We start from the raw sequence: 22502 nt of genomic DNA on the forward strand, positions 1-22502 counted from the left end.
TTTGTTCACTGTTGTATCTCAAACATCAAATAAGGTGTCTCAGGTTTAGTAATGTATACGATAAATAGTTTTTAAATTGAAATAGTGCTTGGAAACTTCCTGACTTACAGGGAAGTGATTTGAAAAATTAGAGGATCTGCCCTAATACAGGAAAAGCCATTATTGTTATAAGACATGGCTCTTTGCATGTTTAGTAAACTATGAAGTTCCACATGATTAAAACATTGGGATAAAATCTGGGAACTGGAATAAATGTTTGCAGTGTTGTGAGAGATCTAACAGCCTTTTTCCTTGTCTTTCCTTCCCTTTTTCTTCCCTTTCTTTCCTTCCCTTTCTCTCTCTTTTTTCCTTCCTTTTCCCTCCCTTTCTTTCCTTCCCTTTCCCTCCCTTTCTTTCCTTCCCTTTCCCTCCCTTTCTTTTTCCTTCCTTCCTTCTTTTTTCTTTCTTTCTTTCTTTCTCTTTCTTTCTTTCTTTCTTTCTTTCTTTCTTTCTTTCTTTCTTTCTTTCTTTCTTTCTTTCTTTCTTTCTCTTTCTTTCTTTCTTTCTTTCATCTTTCTGTCTTTATTTCTCTCTTCCTTTTCTTCTTTCTTTCTTTCTTTCTTTCTTTCTTTCTTTCTTTCTTTCTTTCTTTCTTTCTTTCTTTCTTTCTTTCTTTCTTTCTTTTCTTTTTCTTTCTTTTAAGAAAATTGGAATTTTACAATGTTTGCAGGGATTATTATAGGGTGCTGAGTAAGAAGGTACTTGGTTAAATGTAAATTTAAATGTCTCTGTGATTGCCTCTTCTTCTGAGTTGAACTGTTTCAACACCCACCTTACCATTTATTCTCCTATCCTCTCCCATCTTCTCCCAGCTGTTCTCCGTGTTCGCAATGCCATGCCTCCCATTCTCAGGCCCCTCTATCTCTGCTGCCCAAATCACTCTGGAAAATAATCTCCTCCAATTGCCCTTCCCAAGTCAACAGGGGTGGAGGTAAAAATGAAACATAAAATGAAACAAAACAATACCCTATAGCTTCTTACTTTGAATAAATTTGTTTCTTCTAATTTCTCCCTTCAGGCTGGATACAAGAGAGGAAAGGCAAACAAAAATAAAGTGTCATAAGATATTTATTCATTTTTAAGAAATAAAGATTCTCTTCAGATTCCATAGTTCTGGCTCTAGAGAGGAATCAGTCATATAGAAAACACCAGATATGGGTTACAGGGGGCCTGGAGAGAAAAGAAAGTTCATTCTCCAATAAAGATGTTATGAATCAGTTGGTCAGCCCATTGAGTGTGTATTCCGTTTTCATAGTTCTGTCTGCAAGAAAAAGTACAAATATAGTTTAATTGACACCTAGTATGCATGTGCATATACATAAATTGAAATAAAATATTCGCTTTAAATAAGGGCTATTCAGATTGGGCATGCTTTATCCTAATCTTCTCTTCTTATATCTGCTCTCCATTTAAATTTAAAAACTGCTGGGGTTGACCACTAATTTGATTCTATAAACTCAGTGATGTAATAAACATCAAGTTTCAAAATTACTGTCTTAAAACATATTTATCTATAAGAGAAAGGGACCAGTAAAAAAAAGAATAATAGTAAAGAAAATAACACCACGAAATAGAGCACTTCTTACGTAGCAGGTGCTGTTCTCAGCACTTTACACAAATTAATACATTTAATATTAATCACAGCCTGTTTCATAGGTGAGACAACTACAATATAGTGAGGTTAAATAAATCATCTAAGGTTACAGTCACCCAGTGGATGAACTGGGACCCAAAGCCAAGTTACCTTCCTCTAGATTCCATACTATCATTCAATATAAAATGATACTGCCTTTCTTAAAACAAATAGTATTAGTTTGTGATATGATTTTCAATTTTTCCTTATTAAAAATACATTTTTACATATAAATCTCTATGGGCAACTTTTAAGAAATAGAATATTGGAACAAATTAGATAAATATATTCAAGGATGTTGACATATTTTGCTAAATTTCTTGGCATAAACAAAACCAAATTATAATGTTATTAGTAAATTTTATGTTACTAGTCATATACCACCACCACAGCTAATTTGATGAGTCTCTACTTTATTTGAAATACACTTCAAGTTAAAATATGTTTTTAACATAAATTTTTTTTGTTTGATGCATTCTATTTCTGTTTTATAAACTGTATGCTTATATCTGCTTTCTTCTTCAAAGTTTGTTATTTTCTCCATTGACTTATAATAAACTTTTTATTAATATTAACATTTGAAGAATATTTTTGGTAGTTTTCCATTTGTTGTTTGCTATTATTTCTAATTGTGCCTTTTTTGTAAATAAATTTTTTATTTTATACACATTTTTGCTTAATACTCCTTGATGATATTTCATTATTGTTTAAGTTTAGCTTTTCAAATTTTCTGTCCAGTAATACAATGTTTCCTAATCCTTTACATTTTTTTGTATTTTTTGTATCTTATTAACATATAAATTTTGAATATATGTGTTGAAAATTTGAACTGATATTTAAATTGTATTAAAGATGTATTTAGTAAGTTACTATTATATGTCAGAAACAGTTTAGATGGCATTGAGATATTTTACACTTTAAAAATCATTAAATTTTTGTTTAGGTAAAGAATTAAGGTATAAACTTTCTTCTGATAACTGCTTTAAATTTAACCCATATAGTCTAATATATAGAGCTGACATTATTTTTCTAGAACTTATTTTATTTTAGATTGTATTTTCCCTTTGACCCAACACTTGTTTAATAGTATTTTCAAATTATTATATGGAAGAGTTTTCAAAAATATGATTTTCATATGATTTTATTTTTATTGTTACTGATCAATGGTTTTGCTCAAATGCACAGATATGTTTGCTACATTGAAAAAAAAATTTAAATTAAAAAATTTAAGTAGGCTATGCGCGGTGGCTCACGCCTGTAATCCCAGCACTTTGGGAGGCCGAGGTGGGCAGATCATGAGGTCAGGAGATCGAGACCATCCTGGCTAACATGGTGAAACCCCGTATCTACTAAAAATACAAAAAATTAGCTGGGCGTGGTGGTGGGTCCCTGTAGTCCCAGCTACTCTGGGGGCTGAGGCAGGAGAATTGCTTGAACCTGGGAGGCGGAGTCTGCAGTGAGCTGAGATCATGCCACTGCACTCCAGCCTGGGTGACAGAGCAAGACTCCATCTCAAAAAATAAAATAAAATAATTAAACTTAAAAAATTAATGTTTTAATTAATACTTCTTTAAATATGTAGGATAAATGTGTAAGATATGTTTTAGTCTTTACTGTTTTCGATCAATGTTTATGAGCACTTGGATAGTCATGAATATGAATAAGATGAAAGGGTGAGGGATCATTTCAATGTATAGATACAAGTCTTTTATTTCGTAGCATTCTGACTGGTGTGAAATGGTATCTCATTGTGGTTATGATTTACATTTCTCTGATGATTATTGATGATGAGAATTTTTCATGAGCTTCATGGCTGCTTGTATGTCTTATTTTGAGATCTGTCTGTTCATATCCTTTGCACATTTTAAAATGGGGGTTATTGTTTTTTGCTTGACTTGTTTAAGTTTCTTAAAGATTCTGAATATTAGGCCTTTGTCTGATGCGTAGTTTGAATATTTTCTCCTATTCTGTCAGTTGTCTGGTTCAATATATGAAAATCAATAAATGTAATTTATGACATAAACAATTAGAAATGAAATTCATATGCTCATCTCAATAGATGCAGAAAGTTTTCAATAAAATCTAACATCCCTTCTTGATAAAAACCCTCAACAGACTAGGCTTTGAGGAACATATATCAAAATAATAAGAGTCATCTATGACAAGTCCACAGCCAACACCATATTCAATAAGCAAATCTTGGAACTATTTTTGAGAACTGAAACAACACAAGGATACCCATTCTTACCACTCTCTGTTCAAGGCAAGAGAAAGAAAGAAAAGGCATCCAAATAGGAAGAAAATGTCCAACTATTTGTCTCCATTGTTGATATTATTCCATATCCAGAAAACTAATTTAAAGACTCTGCCAAAAGGCTCCTAGAACTGATAAATGACATTAGGAAAATTTTAGGATACAAAATCAACCTAAAAAATCAGTAGCATTTCTGTAAATCAATAATATCCAGACTGAGGGTCAAATCAAGAACACAATTATATTTCAATAACCATAAAGAAAATAAAATATCTAGAAATGCACCTAATAAAAGAGGAGAAAGGTCTCTATAAGGAGAACTATAAAACACTGCTCAAAGAAATCAGAGATGATACAAATAAATGGAAAAACATTCCATGCTCATGAGCTAGGATAATCAATATTGTTAAAATGGCCATACTGTCCAAAGCAATTTATAGATTCAATGCTATTCCTATCAAACTACCGATGTAATTTTATCAGAATTAGCAAAACTATTATAAAATTCATATGAAACCAAAAAAGGGCTCAAATAGCCCAAGTAAACCTAATCAAAAAGAACAAAGCCAGAAAGAAGCATCATACTAACCAACTTCAAACTATACTATAATGTTACAGTAACCCAAACAGCATGGTTCTGGTGCAAAAACAGACACATAGACAAGAGAACATAATAAAGAACTTAGAAAGCAAGCTGCACTCCTACAACCATCTGATCTACAACAAGGCTGACAAAAGCAAACAATAGAAAAAGGACTCCCTATTCAATAAATGGTGCAGGGATAGCTGGCTAGCCATCCGCAGAAGAGGGAAACTGGACCCTCACCTTTCACCATATGCAAAAATTAACTTGAAGTGTATTAAAAATTTAGATGTAAAACCTCAAACTCTAAAAATCCTAGATGAAAACCTGGGGAATACTATTCTCAATATCAGCCTTGGCAAGGAATTTTTAGTTAAGTTCCCAAAAGCAATTCCAGCAAAAACAAAAATTCAGAAGTGAGAGCTAATTAAACTAGAGCTTCTGCACAGCAAAATTAACTATTGACAGAGAGAAGAGATTCTTATTTCTACTTGTTAGAACCTGAGGGGAGATTTACATGCAGCAATTAGAGTAAATTTCATATAAGCTAATTTTATTTAATGGGATTCTACCTGACTAAAAAGTGTTCTTGTCTTCTCTTATACTAAGATTTAATTAACTGTTAGTAGAAAATCAAAAGTATACTGCATTGCTTTGACTTTTTACTACAGAAAAAAACTATTGTAAGTTTCAAACCTCAATTTTCATTTTTTCATAAACCATACACAAAGTTTTTCCTAAAAGCAGTTTATGTGTCAGAATTCAATAACTCTACAATGGACCATGTTTTATTTAAGGCATGCTGTGTCTACAGATAAAGATGATGCGTAAGGAAAGAAGAAAGGTGATAAGGGTAGTTCTAGTCACTTTAGAAAATACTTATTCTGCATATAAATACAGATAATTAGTCACAATCTCTTTGCTTATTTTTCTTGAATGTCTACATTATTGTTGTTCAAAGTGGGGAATAAGTGATACTAACTTAACTCAGTCCATCTATATTGAGCTCAACAGAACCTGTCTCCCAACTCTCTGTTCAGGTATATAATATCTTCTTTTGTAAAATGTGTTTATGGTTATTTTAATTATGATTACAAATATAACTGGGCATTACTAAGTTATCAGCCTGAGAATGCAAATACTCAACTTACAATTATTTCTATCAACAATCTTCAGAGAGCTGGGATGTGTTCCAGAAACACTTAAAGATCCTAGAGTAGGACTAAAATGGTGACTATTAAATGGATCACAATGCTCTGAATGCCTCTATTTAGTGATTAAGCTAGACACATTTGGGCAATTCTGATTTCTTTTCATATAAATTTTATAATCATCTTATCAGTCTTTAGAAGAAAGACCTGCTGGGATTTGTTAAGAATTATGTTGACTACATAGACCAGTTTGGTCAGAATTGCTCTTTATTTTATTATGTCTTTAAACTGATGAACATGGGTGTTCTTCACTTAGTCACATATTTTATAATTTAACCCAACAATGTTTGAAAGAGATCTCTGTATATGTCTCACACTTTTTTTTGTTAAATCTAAGCTTTTTAAAAATGATATTGTGAATTGAATTGTTTTCTTAATATCATTTTTAGATTGTTTGTTGCTTGTTGTAGTAGGCCAAATAATGAGCTCCCAAAGATATATATGTTTTAATCACTAGAATCTGAGAATATGTTAGATTATACAAGCAAGAGGAATCAAGGTTGCAGAAGGAAAGTCAACTGACAGTAAAATAGAGATATTATCCTGTATTATTCTGGAGGGCCCAAAGTAATCATAAGGGTTCTTAAAATTGGGAGAGAGAATCAGAAAGTCAGAGAAAAGATGTAACTTTGTTGACTTTGAAGATAGAAGAAGGGGACCATGAACCAATGAACATGAGAGGTAGCTAGGAACTGGAAAAGGCTAGTAAAAGGCAAGATTATTCTTTGTCACCTCCAGAAAGGAACAAAGGACTGCATGCCCCAAATTCTTATATTCACATACCTGAATATATTTTACTTCTTTCCCTCTTTGCAGATCTTGGCAGAAAACGTCACCATGGTCACTGAATTCCTGTTACTGGGTTTTTCCAGCCTTGGTGAAATTCAACTGGCCCTCTTTGTAGTTTTTCTTTTTCTGTATTTAGCCATTCTTAGTGGCAATGTCACCATTATCAGCGTCATCCACCTGGATAAAAGCCTCCACACACCCATGTACTTCTTCCTTGGCATTCTGTCAACATCTGAGACCTTCTACACCTTTGTCATTCTACCCAAGATGCTCGTCAATCTACTTTCTGTGGCCAGGATAATCTCCTTCACCTGTTGTGCTCTTCAAATGTTCTTCTTCCTTGGTTTTGCCATTACCAACTGCCTGCTATTGGGTCTAATGAGTTATGATCGCTATGCTGCCATTTGTCACCCTCTGCACTACCCCATTCTTATGAGCTGGCAGGTGTGTGGAAAGCTGGCAGCTGCCTGTGCAATTGGAGGCTTCTTGGCCTCTCTTACAGTAGTAAATTTAGTTTTCAGCCTCCCTTTTTGTAGTGCCAGCAAGGTCAATCATTACTTCTGTGACATCTCACCAGTTATTCGTCTGGCTTGTACCAACACAGATGTTAATGAATTTTTGATATTCATTTGTGGGGTTCTTGTACTTGTGGTTCCCTTTCTGTTCATCTGTGTTTCTTATCTCTGTATTCTGAGGACTATCCTGAAGATTCCCTCAGCTGAGGGCAGACGGAAAGCGTTTTCCACCTGTGCCTCTCACCTCACTGTTATTATTGTTCATTATGGCTGTGCTTCCTTCATCTACCTGAGGCCTACGGCAAACTATGTGTCCAACAAAGACAGGCTGGTAACGGTGACGTACACTATTGTCACTCCATTACTAAACCCCGTGGTTTATAGCCTCAGAAACAAGGATGTCCAACTTGCTATCAGAAAAGTGTTGGGCAAGAAAGGTTCTCTAAAATTATAGAATTGAAATATTATTACGTTTTTGATTTCTCAATAAATAATGCCTTTTTATCACATGCATATTATAACTGTAAAAAATTCTTTGAAATAATAGGAGTCCTTAAGATGCATGTCATAAAATATGTTTTTCTCCTTACAGTTTCTTTAAATTTAATCCACAGGCTAATGTTTTTCATTTTCTCATATGGAATCTCAGGGAGCTCCTCAAATTTAAATGCCCAGTTCACTGTGATAATTGAAAATTAAAACTTAATTTAAAGCTAAAATTTCTGCCTTTTCTGGGTGTAGATTTTTGAATTGGGGAGCCTTCATTGGTAGCAATGAAGGTTGACTTATGTATTAGCTCTTTCAGCAAACACTTTTCTCTCTACTTATTTCAGTGACTGGTCCTTCAAGCATTACACTGTGGGGGGAGGGATAGGTGGAGGGAACGTCTTTCTTGATTGTCACTGTCATGTTCTGGCAATAGTGCTTTCAGATGTTGCACACTGAGTCTTTCTCATGCAGGGAGCTTTCCTGGCTGCTGAAATAATTCCTTACTTGGAGCTTCTACCACATTTCTTGTGATATGGTTGAATCTGCCTCTAGCTGACAGCTTGTAAATTTTCCTCTTAATTCTGAGGTTTCAACATTCATCTGGGTCCCATGTTTTCCAAAGTTCTTATTGGACAAAATGTTATTTTTAAGTGATTCTCCAATGAGAATTTCTCCTAAATGGTCAATAAGTGATCCAAAAGAAAATTTTGACAATCCTTGCTACCCACAGTCAGTTGAAGTTCAGATATCTTTCTCTGTGTACTGGTATTTCAGGCCAATAACTGCAGATTTCTACATTTAGATTTCTCAGGTGAGCTCAGATACCAATCAACTGTGTTCCTTTGTCTCCAACAGATATATATCAATATCTTGAAGCAGTTTTCTACTCTTGGGGATAGATAAAACGTTAAGAAATCCAAGAGCTTACTCCAAAGATTATATTTCCTCTCCTTTTTTCTCAAAATGTTTATTTTTAAAGAGTAGTTCACACATTCTATTCTCTCAGCTTTTGTGCCTCAACTGAAACTAAGAAAAACTGCCTTTTATGACATTGTTGCCTGTTTTTCCTATAGATTAAGGTGTTATAATGGTGTTTATTGGTAAATATTTAGTTCATAAAATTACTCTCTGTATACAGAGTCAAATAGTTGGCCTGACCAGTGGTATAGCCGTAAATAATTACCTTAATCACTCTAGATCACATTTTGCAGCACATGGTTTTTTGAGAATCTGTTGAAAGCTATGTATCTAATACATGAAACTCTCCTCGTGCACATATACAGGAAAAAAAAAAAACTTGCTTACAATCTAAGGGGTTTACATCGTATACAAAGTCCATCCCTCAATCCAATTCATGGGAGTACTTGTTCATGACCAAAGTCATATAATCCATTTAAATTTGCTTTCATCATTTTATCTTTTCTTTTTCACTTTTAACAATTTGTTGTAACTTTTTTTACCTGATTGAAAGATTATGTATATCATCATGCCACAGAGTTTACATGCTTTGTAGTTTTATTATAACAGCAGGATAGACTAATAGACACCCCTGCTGCTGTCTTCTAGATCTCTTTAATGGATTTAATTTCCTTTTTAATATCACATTGAGAGAAATTTACCACAAAGTAAACAGAGAAACTATCTTGTTCAAGATAGCATATTCAATTAACTAGAGTATTGCTATTTTATGTCACATTCATTAAAAATTTAGGAGAAGCTACTGTGCGGTCTAACATTTGAGGTTTTTAAATATAGAATATGTATACAATAGGAAAACTAAATTCTATACTGTGAAAAGAAATGATACTTAAGCAGGAAGTTTCAAAAATAAACTACACTTAACATCTTGATCAACTTTCATAAAAAGTAGCTGATTTTTGTGTCCAAAACTAACATATAGAATATTTTCTGCAGCTTGCTGACATGAATGTGATTAAAAAAATTGTTTTGTATCTTACTTTAAGACTCTAGTTTCCTACTATCCTGGCGTATAGGTCTCTTGAATTCCTTTTATTATTAGTAGAAACACGAAAGAGTTAAAATTATGCTTAAAAGGGATTGTAATAATAAATAGTAGAATAAACTACAGAAAAATAACTTGCATTGACAAAATGGCCTTGTTTGCCATCATCGTACTATATATAGCCATCATTAATTAAAAAGGCAGTAGAAGATAAACCTAAATTTGCCATTCTGTGCACCACATTCCTTTACTTACAGCTTATACGGTGGAGTCCTATGGAGAATGGTCCTGTGCTCGCCTAAGAAACAATTTCTTATTTGAAAAGATTATCTCCTTCTTTGTCTAATGTCCACCATCAAAGATTTTTTTTTGATTTTCACCTATTTCATGAAGTATTGATGGTTTCCATTCTTCAAAACACCATAGCAATGTAAGCTTTACTTATACTTCCTACTGAGCTCTGACATATTGAGCTGATTATGTACATATCTTATTCTCTCTAATAGGCAATCAGCAATGTGAAAGGAAGTAATTTACTATACCATTATGTTAACTTCTCCTAAATGTCTTCTATATCCCTGACATTCAGAAGATAACTTATACATGTCTCTTAACTTTAGTTGAATAAATGACTGCTTGGTATAGCTAAGTAAAACATCTGAAACTACACATGAAAGTGTAGCAATATTTATGTCCCCCAAAACAGTAATTAACAATAACAATGATAATTTAATTTGCTCATTAATCTCTTAAATGGGAGAGGGCTTATGATTGGCTTGTCTCAACTCCATACAATGTCAACTGAGCTGCTCAACTAGAACTGAGGGACCCACTTCCATTGGGCTCATTTACGCGGCTAGCAAAATGGTGCTGATCTGTAGTAGAGCTGAGTCAGGGCTATAGGTTGTGAGTCAGTTTCTCTCCATGTGGCCCTTTCCATGGGGTTCTATAAACTTTCTCACACCATCATGACTGGTTTCAAAGATTAAATGTTCCAAGGAACAGAAAGAGGAAGCTGCTAGTCTTTTAAGGCATAATACCAGCAGGTTGTCTGCTCCTGACACCCTGACACCCAAAAAGACAACGATGTGATGGGCACAGGATAATAGCAATGGACATTCCCTTTTGAAAAAGGAGGAAATTCTCAAATTCATCTGGACACATGTTGCCAGACCTATTTTCTGTGAATGAATTCCATGACTCTTAGATCTAACCTGTGATGCCATTTCCCCACTTTCTGATCATCCTTTTTTATCCACAAGACATAGCTATAATTTGCAGACATGTCATTTCTCAGTCTGGTACCTCCATGGAAGAAGTTGAGGGTCCAAAGCTCTATTCATTACTGTTTGCGCTGTAGTCTTTAGCACAAGTTGATAGAATGTCTTTTTTAAAACTTGGTGAGTTTCTTATGTTTCCATCTATAAATTAATTCCATTAAATAAAAGTCACATCCATATTCATTTCTTTATTATGGGTCACTTGTGAGGTAGTAGTATTAATAACTGTTGTATGGCAATTCCCTTAAGATTATTAAAAAGACTTATTGTTTAAGGATTCAGGTCCTTAGGATATTTATAAATCTTGTTGGGTATAGCTTAAAATATTTCTGAGTTCTAACAAAAGGTATTACAACTACATTCTTAAGATGTTTACCCTGAGGCATTGGTTTCCTGATAGTACCTTGGATTTGCTTTCTTTCTTGAAGCCTTTTTGTGCTTGAGAGTCTTTGTTGAGAGAGACTGTGCATGAGAAACATCTTTATTCACAAACCCAAGTTTTGTTTCTTTCTGTTTCCTCCAAATCCTCAGAAACTTAAGAAACTTTAAAAAATTATGTGCTTTTTAATTGACAAATAATAATTGCACATATTCCTTAGGTACATAGTAATATTTTGATATGAATAATGTATAGGGATCAGATCAAAGTAATTAGCATATCATCATCTCAAACATTTATCATTTCTTTGTGTTGGAAATGTTCAACGCCCTCCTTCTGGTAATTTGAATCTATATATTATTTTTAATTATATTCATCCTACAGTGTATAGAACACTGTAACTTATTCCTTTATCTAGGTGTAATTTTGTATCCCTTTAGCAAATCTCCACCTATCCTTCCCCTTTTCTACTCTTCCCTTCCTCTAGTATCCTACTTTCTATTCTCTTCATATTTTGTCATTGATTGGTATTTTCTATAATCTTCCTAGAAATTTCCCCGGGAAGACAATGAGATTACTAAATAGTCTATTTTCCAGGCTGTAGCATGTGGCCCTGCTGCCAAACTTTCCAGCGATGGATAATAAGTGTCCATGTTTTACCAACTCTAATAATAGTTTCCTCTCTGTCCTTCAAACATTTTTCTCTCTGTGCTTCAAAGCCTTACCAAAAGTTACCTCATGATCCTTTCACCTTTTAGTAAGAGACTTCTTAAGCCCTTATGGATTATTTATACTTCTTAAGCCCTTATGGGTTATTTATTAATATAATATTAATATATTAATAATATAATATTAATATAATTATTAATTATAATTATATTAATATAATTATATAATTGATATATTATATAATTAATAATTAATTAATATTATATATTATTATTATATTATTAATATAATATTATATAAATATAATATTATAATATTAATATATATTAATATATTAATATTATATTAATATTATATATTAATTTTGGCAAAATTAATTATATTATTATATTAATATAATTAATATATTTAATATAATATATTTATATATTATATATAATATATTTAATATATAATAATATAATATATTAATATATTAATATATATTATATATAATATATTTATATATTAATTATATTAAAATTATTATATTAATATTATATATTAATTTTGGCAAAATTAATGCCAAATATTTTAAATGTTGATTATAACAGCACCCTGCCTTTAGATACCAAATTCTGTTCTCATTATTTACTGCTGCATAATCAACTATCTAAAACTTTAGTTACCTAAATGAGCCGTAATTATTTTGCACACAAGTCTATAATTTTGGTAGGACTCAGTGGGGACAGCTAGAATCTGTTCTTTGTGCCATCAGGTTGAATGATTCAACTGGGGCTGAAGGATTTACCTTCAAGATTGCTCACTCATGTGCCTGTTTTATTCATGTTGGCTACTGGCTCTTTGCTCAGCTGGGGCTATTGGCCAGGAGCCTTGGTTTCTTTCCATATCTTTCCATATTCTCCAAGGGCTGCTTGGGCTTCCTCAAAACATGGTTGCCAGGGTACAAAAGTGGATGATTCAACTCACCATAATAGCAGCTACTAGACTTTGGAGACCAGGGTTAATAAATGGATATAGTCTTACATTTATTATAATTTATTGGTCCAAGTAGTCACTCATCCTTTATGGATTCAGGGGAAGGAAGAAGCCACCAAAAGTTCCCATCTGGGTTAATCACTTGGGCTTTTCTCTTACTTTCTCATCCCTGCAGCATCTTTTTTTAAAAAATTAATTTAATTTAAAGATCTGGGATCCATGTGCAGGATGTGCAGGTTTGTTACATAGGTAAACATGTGCCATAGTGGTTTGCTGCACCCATCAACTCATTACCTAGGTATTAAGCCCAGATGCATTAGCTATTTATTCTGATGCTCTCCCTTCCTCCACCCCCACACCAAAGGCCCCAGTATGTGTTATTCCCCTCACTGTGTCCATGTATTCTTACTGTCAGCTCTGACTTATAAGTGAGAACATGCGGGACGTGACTTACACAAGAGCAGTTCTCATGAGTACCTAAGAGAGACCTCCATGCGTGTCTAGCATTTGACCCATTTCCAGCCCAAGTGGATGGACTCACTGTTAGAAAGAATCGATATATGAGCTGAAATGGGGAGAAAGCTGACAGGTTTTGTGAAAACCTACATGAAGTCACTGTCACATTTTTCTCTATAATCCAAACTGTATTCATATTCATATACTGAGGAAATATTTACCAAATTCACATTGTATTCCAGAAGCAAACCTGTTTCTAATGTATCTGAAAGATTCTGCCATTCTAATATTATGTCCTCTATTCTTTACATTTTCCTCTCTTCTAGTTTTCAGAAATAGGAATATGTAGAGGCATAAAAATATGAAGAATACTTTTTCTTCAACTTCAGAATGAAACTCTAGAGGCACTATACAGGGAAATTCGAAAGAGATGGTTTCATTGATGTATATTTTAACAAATGATACCTGGAGAACCTCCACATCTCTGACTCCTTAGAGAATTTCTAAGAGGAAGTCAACGAATTCCCATGAATAATAGGGCTTTTCCTTTGGCCAATGAATTCTCATAGCATATTATCATGGTTCCACACACTAATTAGAAAAAATATGGACACGTATTGGGCACAATGTGTTAATTACTCCCTGTGGAGGTGGTGAGCTCACTTACCAACCAAGGCATTGAGACCATGGTTAATGTAAAAAGGAAAGGCCATTGATGACACCCATTGAGGCATTACCTAAAGTAACCATGGAGAAAAGGCACAGGTAACATTTTTCTGTGGAGTAATGCTGTTTTCTTATTTTGGTCTTGGGAGTTCCTGAAAGATGAAGCAGAACCCTGAGACATCATGACAGGGAAGACAATTTTGGCAAATTTCACCTAGCAACTCTTTATAGAAGTTTCTAGGAGATGCCTGAGAATGAATAAACTGGCAGGTTACAAGGCACTAGAACTCTGATTTAAAGAAAAGTAAATTTTAATTTTTATTTAGAGAACTTGATTTTTTTATTAAGAAGACCAGTGACAGTCATTTATTTGTATTTCAAATTTAAAAATTGTTGAGTTTTTCCAGGAGCTAGTGATCTGTTTATCCCCAGTTATTAGTAATAAAAAATCAAAATTGTGGCCAAATGACAGAAAGAAAAGCTGAATAGTGAAAAAAATGAGGATAAAAATTGAGACCAAGGCCAAGACAAAGGCAGAGACCCAGGATAAGTCTTGATTATTTCATAGGGTGGTGGTAGTATTAGTCTTAGAAAGGAAGAATAAAAAAGTTACAGTAAACATACAATGTATGAGGAACACAGAAGTGTTTCTCACTTAAGAGGCCTCTTAAGGAAACCAAGTTACTACAAAATAAACTAATTGGAATTATTACTAATTCATTAATAGACATTTATGCATCAAGTATCCATATCTCATTTATTTAAATATTGGATAAAGTTGAAGATACAAAGGGAATAAGATGAGGCATTTATCCTTGAGGCTCTTAATTCTATTTGAGAGACCAATAGGAAAAAAATTAGGTATAACATGTTGAGTATTTTGATGAAGACATACTAGACAAGCTTTAGATTACTAAGAAGGGAACAGCCTACCCTCCGTAGACATATTGGAGAAAGTTCAATAATTGATGACTCTAAAAATGTGAGGAATGAGTGGGCCACATATGAAGGGGAAATGATTTTGGAGGCTGAGATCTCTCTCTCTCTCTCTCTCTCTCTCTCTCTCTCTCTCTCTCTCTGTCTCTCTCCCAGTGGAATCTTGAGACACAAGAGCATATAAAGGAAACTGTAAGTATTTCAGTACAATTCCCGTGTGATGAAAACTTAGAGGATTAGATTGTAGATGTACGTGAGACAGAGAATCAGATGCTCAGCTTAAGGAATTCTGACTTTACCTATAGATGAAGAGTTACTAAGCAGCATAATGTGAAAATATCAATTCACAATTTCTACTTGTTAAGAAGGTGATCTAGTTACTCTATTTTTCTTCTTTACTTTTTTCCCTCTTTCTCATTTTTCCAATCTTTTCTTTTAACCTGTGATGTCTTCCCTTCCAAACTCATGTCACTATCTCCTATTTACCAGTTATTTAAAGCAGTATCCTAGACTGAGTTAAGTAAAGTCAAAGATTTCCATATCAAATTTTATTTTTCACTATTAGTTTCCACATAGGTTCCAAGGATGAGTTTGAAAGAACAGATGGTTGATGGGGTAGGAGTTATAGAGTAGATATTGAGTAATATGACCTTACTTTTCTTTCAGGTGCATCAACTTTCTTTGCATACTTTGTCGCTATTAATACTGGGGATGAGCCTGTAAGTGAGAAAACACTCCAAGAAAGGATATATGGACAATGGAAAGTCATAGATGATGTATCAGGAAGAATGTCAGTGAGGACCCTGTTTTGGTCAAATGCATGGTGTATATTCTTCATTTATAAAGTTTAGAGATAAGGCCATTCAAAGATATATAGAGGTAGAAAATAAAACTCCTGGTTCTAGTCCCATTTCAAAATTTTATTAAACATTTGCCTAAGCAAAACAGCAAATATTGATAGCAATTTAGTTATTTGTAAAGGACTTCAAGCCCCCAAATCAAGTGTTTCTAAAATTAAAATAAAAAGTTTAGCTAGTGAGATAATGGAGGAGACTGTTTGATAATCAGAAATGATAAATAAGATAGCAACTTTTTAACGGGATTTTTTGCTCTGCATTCAGAGAATAATGTCAGAGAGATTCTTCATCCTAAAATGTTGAAGCAGAATGTTAATATTACAGGCTAGATTAATATTAAGGTAACAAGTTTTGAAAATCCCTGAAATCAAATATCATCTACTTGAGAGTTTTGAAATGATTTAGAGAATAAAGTGATATCATTGTTCATTGATTTTTTCCAACAGGTTTTGAAGCACTTAGTATATGTTGGGCATCATTGTATGTGTTCAAGTTGTAGTTTCTGTTATATGGTAAGTTACAGCTTGTAGAGTCAAAGACAATCTTATAATAGTAGTTTGTGGCAAAGCAAGTAAGATTCTAGTGATCACTCAGGAAATCCAGAAAAAATGGTGCAGCATGATTGGGAAACTGTAGGAAGGATTCTATGAGTAAAGTCATTTTAAATGAAAAGTAAAAGGAGACCACAAAATTAGAAGCAGAAAAACAATAAGTATAAAGCAGAGACTATTTCCAGATATAGAGAGTAGTATGAAAAATGACTTGGTTGTGTAAAAATTCTTACTGCTGAAGTACATATGAAGGAATCTATAATGGCACTTATGAGTGAAAAGGTGAAACTGGGAAAAGTGTGAAAGACCTAGAATATTTTATAGATAATTAAGAGTCAGTTGGTTTTGTAATATGATAGGATTTATTCTATAGAAAGAATTCTGCTGCTATTATGGAGGGTTACTCAGAGTGGAAGAGAGAATCTGGGCAGTTCACTTATAACACTGTAGTCCAGGCAAGGTATAATTACTTGCAAAATATAAGAATGAATCCTAAAAGTGAACAAAAATAGATTGAATGTGGAGGATTAGAAAAATGGTGAGTTTAAACATGTCTTAGAAATTTACAGCTTAGATGGCTTAAGAGTATTTTGAAACTATTTGTTGAGATACAGAATCTAGATAAAAGAACACATTTAGCAAGAGGTAGAACAGAATAAGGATGTTTTGATTAAAATGTATATAATTCAGTACCAGCAATGATAAATATGTTGGAGGCCTTAAGGAAGGTATCTGAGACCACTTGCTCAGAAATTTAGAGACAGTTCCTTGGAATGACAGCCTTTTGGGCCTCCAAGTCAGGTACATCAAGGATAGGACATAAAACAATGGGCAACAAGTGAATGCTGAAGCAAAACTAAATGGTTCTAGCCATGTCTTTTCTGTAAGGAGAAATCAGCTCTATAATCCTGTAAGAGTTCCTAGAGTAATCAAAAAGCCAGTCCTAAAACAATAGCAATAGTTCAAAACCAATTTATTTGTAACAAATGAATGCATAAAAATTGGTTATATAATTAGTTGTAAAAGGGAACTGTGCTCTTTAAGTAACACAAAGATCAATGGATGTTTCTCTAGATGGAGAAGGTATTAAAAACTGGTGTAGAAAAGTGAATTATCAGACATTGGTGCTATTGCTTGTTCATGCTATCCCTTATTGACATATGTATCAGTCATCAGGATAAAAATGTGACTGTTGAAAATAATAATTAATATAGATAAAGGATTTTATGACATTAGATTACAAGAATCCTCTCTAGTCTGCAGGGAATATATTCCAAGACTCCAGTGGATGTCTGAAACTGAATAGTACTGAACCCTAAATATACTATGAATTTTTTCTATAATACATGCCCATGATAAAGCTTAATTTGTAAATTAGGCATAGCAGGATATTAACAACAATAACTAATAATAAAATAGATCAACAATAACATTACATCAGCATCACTACTCTTGCACTTTGGAGCCATTATTAAGGAAAATAAAGGTTACTTGAGCACAAGCTTGGTGATACCATGACAGTTGATCTGATAACTGGATGGCTTCTGAGTGACTAATAAGTAATAGCATATACAGTCTGGATACACTGCACTAAGGGATGATTCTTGTCCTGGGCAGGAAGGAGCAAGACAGTCTCCAAGTAGGGGACCTAACAGATAGGCTTTTTTGAGCAAATAACTGTACCCTTCACGTGTACATTTGTCCCCAGATTCACTGCTAAAATCAACAGCAGAAAAATAGCAGTTTGAATGCATATCAATTTAGAAGAACTTCTGGTTAAATTTACAATTCTTTTTTCTCTCCCATGCTTGTTGTTTCTCATTCAAACAAGACTGGCTTAGCTACTTTATAAGGGTAAGTCTTCCTGAATTTTAAGTTCCAAAGATCTCTGGACCTGATCATATTGACTTTATTCTGTGCGATCAACTCTTTATGGCCAATTCCTCCTCTATCACTGAGTTCTTACTGCTGGGCTTCTCCAGCCTTGGGGAATTGCAGCTTGTCCTCTTTGCAGTCTTTCTCTGCCTCTATTTGATTATCTTGAGTGGAAACATCATCATCAACTCGGTCATTCATTTGGATCACAGCCTCCACACACCCATGTACTTCTTTCTAGGTATTCTTTCTATCTCGGAAATCTTCTACACAATTGTTATTCTGCCCAAGATGCTTATCAACTTATTCTCTGTACTCAGGACACTCTCCTTTGTGAGTTGAGCCACCCAGATGTTCTTCTTCCTTGGTTTTGCTGTCACTAACTGTCTGTTTCTGGGAGTGATGGGTTATGATCGTTATGCTGCCATCTGCCAGCCTTTGCAATATGCTATTCTCATGAGCTGGAGAGTATGTGGACAACTGGTAGCAACTTGTATTATTAGTGGTTTCCTAATATCTCTGGTGGGAACACCTTTGGTCTTTAGCCTCCCTTTCTGTGGCTCCAACAAGGTCAACCACTACTTTTGTGATATTTCACCAGTTATCCGTCTTGCCTGTGCTGACAGCTATATTGTGCCCTTGATATTTATCTGCATTTCTTATGGCTTCATTGTCCACACCATTCTGAAGATCCCATCAGCTGAAGGCAAACAAAAAGCCTTCTCCACCTGTGCGTCCCATCTCATTGTAGTCATTGTCCATTATGGTTGTGCTTCCTTTGTCTACTTGCGACCCTCAGCCAAATATACTTCGGGCAAAGATAGGCTGGTGACAGTAACCTATACCATCATCACCCCACTGTTGAATCCCATGGTATACAGCCTCAGGAACAAAGATGTGCAGCTGGCTATTCGGAAACTGATTGGAAAGTCTGGATTTTCTCTTAAGACACTATAATCAGAGTACTTTTGAACATTATGGACACCATTAAACCAATTGTGTCACGATTATTTAAATCATGAGATTATCTAGTCTATTTATCTAACTGTGAGGGCCTTGGATTGTTTGACATTTGGGGCCTACATGTTCTATGTAAAGCAGAGATAGCAATATTTTCTTCCTGGAGTCATTGTGATTAAGAGAGATTACAAAATATCTGGCAATAGAGTATAACTCTCCTCCTCTTTCCGTTCTTCCTCTGGATTTAAAGTCCTCAAAAAGGTCTTAGCAGCCATCATTTTTTGCCCTATATTTGTCTTGTTTGACCAAAATGTCTGATTGTACTCTGTTTAAGGTTATGTCCAGCTTAAAATGAGGAGTCCAGGCCTGAAGCTGGCATAGATCTAGTGGTATGACATGGCAGGGAAAACTGTACCATATGGGTAATTAGATGATTTAAAACTGGACACTGGTTAGGTCATGACTGAAGCTTTGACTCTTCTCTGAGTCTAAATTCTAATATATGGAAAGTAGGGATAATGTAATTTTCCTGTTCTATGTTGTGGGGATTTTATTTGTATCTTATAAACAGTATAAAAGAAAGTGTAAAAGCAGTGCAAAATGTGAAACTACATACAATGTAGAACTCATATCAAGCAAGTTTTGCATAACTGAGAGGATTTTATTTCTTTCAAGTTCTTCAGGTATTTTGGAACGGCTTTTCTGACTGCTCCTTTGAACCACTTCTTACATGACATAGAAGTTATGTTACATAACATAGAAGTTATGCTACATAATGGAATGGAAAATAATATTTAACCATTCTGTCCCATCTCAGGCTAAAGGTATCTACATGGCTTTCCACACTGAATTTATTAGGAAGAGGAAGCTACTCAATTTCAAATTTATCAAGTGAGTATATAAGATTTGAGAGAGAAGTACTTTGATGATCATCTGGTCCGATCTCTGACCCGTACAGAAATTTCTTCAACAGTATCTGTAAAGTAAACCCTTCTCCACTGACTGGGCATCATTGACCTTACAAAATGTATGTTCCCATCGCACTCAGCTCTTACTATTATTCCCTCTCATTTCAGCTGATGTTTGCCTCTGCTTTTCACACATTCTATCTCTTGTGTCATACGGTAAGTTGAGTCCTGATTCTCAGATGTTTGAGACAGTTATGATGACAATCTGAACGTTTTCCATAACTTATGTGACCTGAATTTCAGATGCCTCACTATCCTGGGTGCAGTTCTCTAGCTATGCTGTAGATTATCAGTTTTCTTGTAAAAGAATAATGAATAAAACTGAAGTTCATATTTCATGTGCAGCCTCTTTTTTCTGGGGTATAATATAACTGTATTCTTTCCTGTTAACCTTATTTAGATTTTCAAATTAAAATGTGTCAAATCACAAATAATGTTTTCTTATATTTAAAAACTATAACCTCTGTTCCTATTTTTATCTCCCTTTTCCAGTTTTTGACCTAAATATTTTTATTTATTTTCATTTTACTTCATTTCACTTTCATAGTTAAATAATTAAGGCATTTCAAGTACAACATTGGTTATTGCCATTGTTTTCTTCTGTTCTTTTTTTTTTCTTCCAGTGGGTTTATATTTCTCATTTATTGACCAAATATTATTTAGGAATGGAGTGTTTATGTATTATAGTTATATTCGTGCTGATATTTAAATAACTTCTGTTATTTATTTCTAGTTTGGTTTTGTGTTGTGGGAGAATGTGATTGACAGTTCTATTTTTACAAATTATTATGTTTTATTAATGGTTTCTTATGAATTATGCTCAGTGAAGCACACTCATTTAAGTTAAAATTTTGGTATGTGTAGATGTTGTATTTATTTTATGAATTAAATTTAATTAAACTATTTTAGTACACTATATTGTTATTGGTGTGTATATGACCTGTCATGGTTTCATAGTGCTGAATTAAAATGCTTCACTGCTTTTTAGAGCTTATTAGCGTTTTATTACCCTTCTAACAACATTGATGTTGAATTTTGTTGTGAAATCTTTTATTACATACCAAATAAACCTCTTGGGATATAACATGTATTTCTACCTATAAATGCACTAAAATAATAGCAGGTGTATTAAAAAATACATATAAGCCATCATCAAGAAGGTAAACAGGAGAGAACAACACAGGGGAGACATCAAAACAATTATAGAAGCAAAAATAAAAAGGACAATTGACATGGTTGTATGAGGAAGAGAGAAAGTTGAAAACACACCTGCAAGCCAACCAGTTCACAACGCCTAACTGTATCTGGACATTCTTGTCACAACTGGGTCACCCAGATGATATTGGGAGGAGTAAGATTGGTTTACTGTCTGAATAAGGAACTCAAATTCTCCATCAGTGCTTCTCAAATCATCTGCAGTAAAGAACCAGTTTCTTTTTACATTTCATAGAAGGCCAATACTTCAGTAAGATACGATAAAAATCAACTACTAGAAAAAAGAAATGAAAAGCATCTGAGCTATTCTATACTCTGTTCCAAAAAATGTGTCTGATTGTGTGCTTGTATGTCTCAGTAATATCAAATTTTATAATAGTTGGTTACCACTGGTAAGTAACAAAAATGTAATGTAGTTTCTATACCTGTCTCATTACAAGCCTATAACAACAAGCTCATAGATCAGCACTAGACCGCCGACTCCCACTGGAGTAACATCGCTTTGTATCTGTTGCATGCCAGGTTAACATTGGAGGTTAACTTTTATGGCAGTTAAACTAAGGACTTCTGATTTCAAACACTTGGTAGAACAGAGGCAAATGTAAGGGGCTGTACTTCAAGCAGAGGATTAAATGTGAGTGGTTTCATACTATGAGGCACCAGCAGCCTCTTTCCCAACACTCAGACCCCAGATTGACAGACAGTCTTACACTTTTCACTTAGGTAGCAGGAGTGTTTCTTTCTGGAGAAGGTAATGAGAAGTTAGGAGTAATTTCAACAAAATGAATAGCATTGCTTTGCCTGACTTCTGCGTAGGGGCCCACCAGTTCACAAGGTCTACCCATGTGTAGAGAGCTTCAAACAGGGTTTTTAGTGCTGTGGTCTGGAATATATTTGAACATCCAAAAGTTATCAGACATTTGAAGAAGACTTTAACATGAAACACAGATACCTAAAGATAAGAGAGAATCCCCAGGGGGATATATAGGAAATGCATAGAATAAAAAAAAATAATTGATATCTTCATATAAAATATATTGGAACCATGAAAGAAGAACAGTATACCATGTACACCTTTTAAATAAAACACAAACACACAGAAAAGTGCACAAATTATAATGAACACATCAATTAATTATCACAAAGTGAATATGTATAGGTCAAAAAATATAATATTCCAAACACTTCATTACCCACTACCTATTCTCCAACAGAAACAACATTCATGGCTTCTAA

General features: G+C 33.9%; 1 protein-coding gene and 1 pseudogene across 1 annotated transcript; both read left to right on the top strand.

Moving 5' to 3' along the window:
• Positions 1-6476: 6476 nt before the first annotated feature.
• LOC126948230 (olfactory receptor 10R2) lies at positions 6477-7478 on the top strand. The gene has a single exon (XM_050779779.1). It carries the CDS (start codon positions 6477-6479, stop codon positions 7476-7478), a length of 1002 nt encoding a protein of 333 aa, XP_050635736.1.
• Positions 7479-18177: 10699 nt separating this feature from the next.
• LOC126953410 (olfactory receptor 10R2-like) lies at positions 18178-19080 on the top strand (annotated as a pseudogene).
• Positions 19081-22502: the final 3422 nt, after the last annotated feature.

This window comes from Macaca thibetana, chromosome 1 (genome assembly GCF_024542745.1).
Source record: "Macaca thibetana thibetana isolate TM-01 chromosome 1, ASM2454274v1, whole genome shotgun sequence".
In the NCBI taxonomy this organism is placed as follows: domain Eukaryota; kingdom Metazoa; phylum Chordata; class Mammalia; order Primates; family Cercopithecidae; genus Macaca; species Macaca thibetana.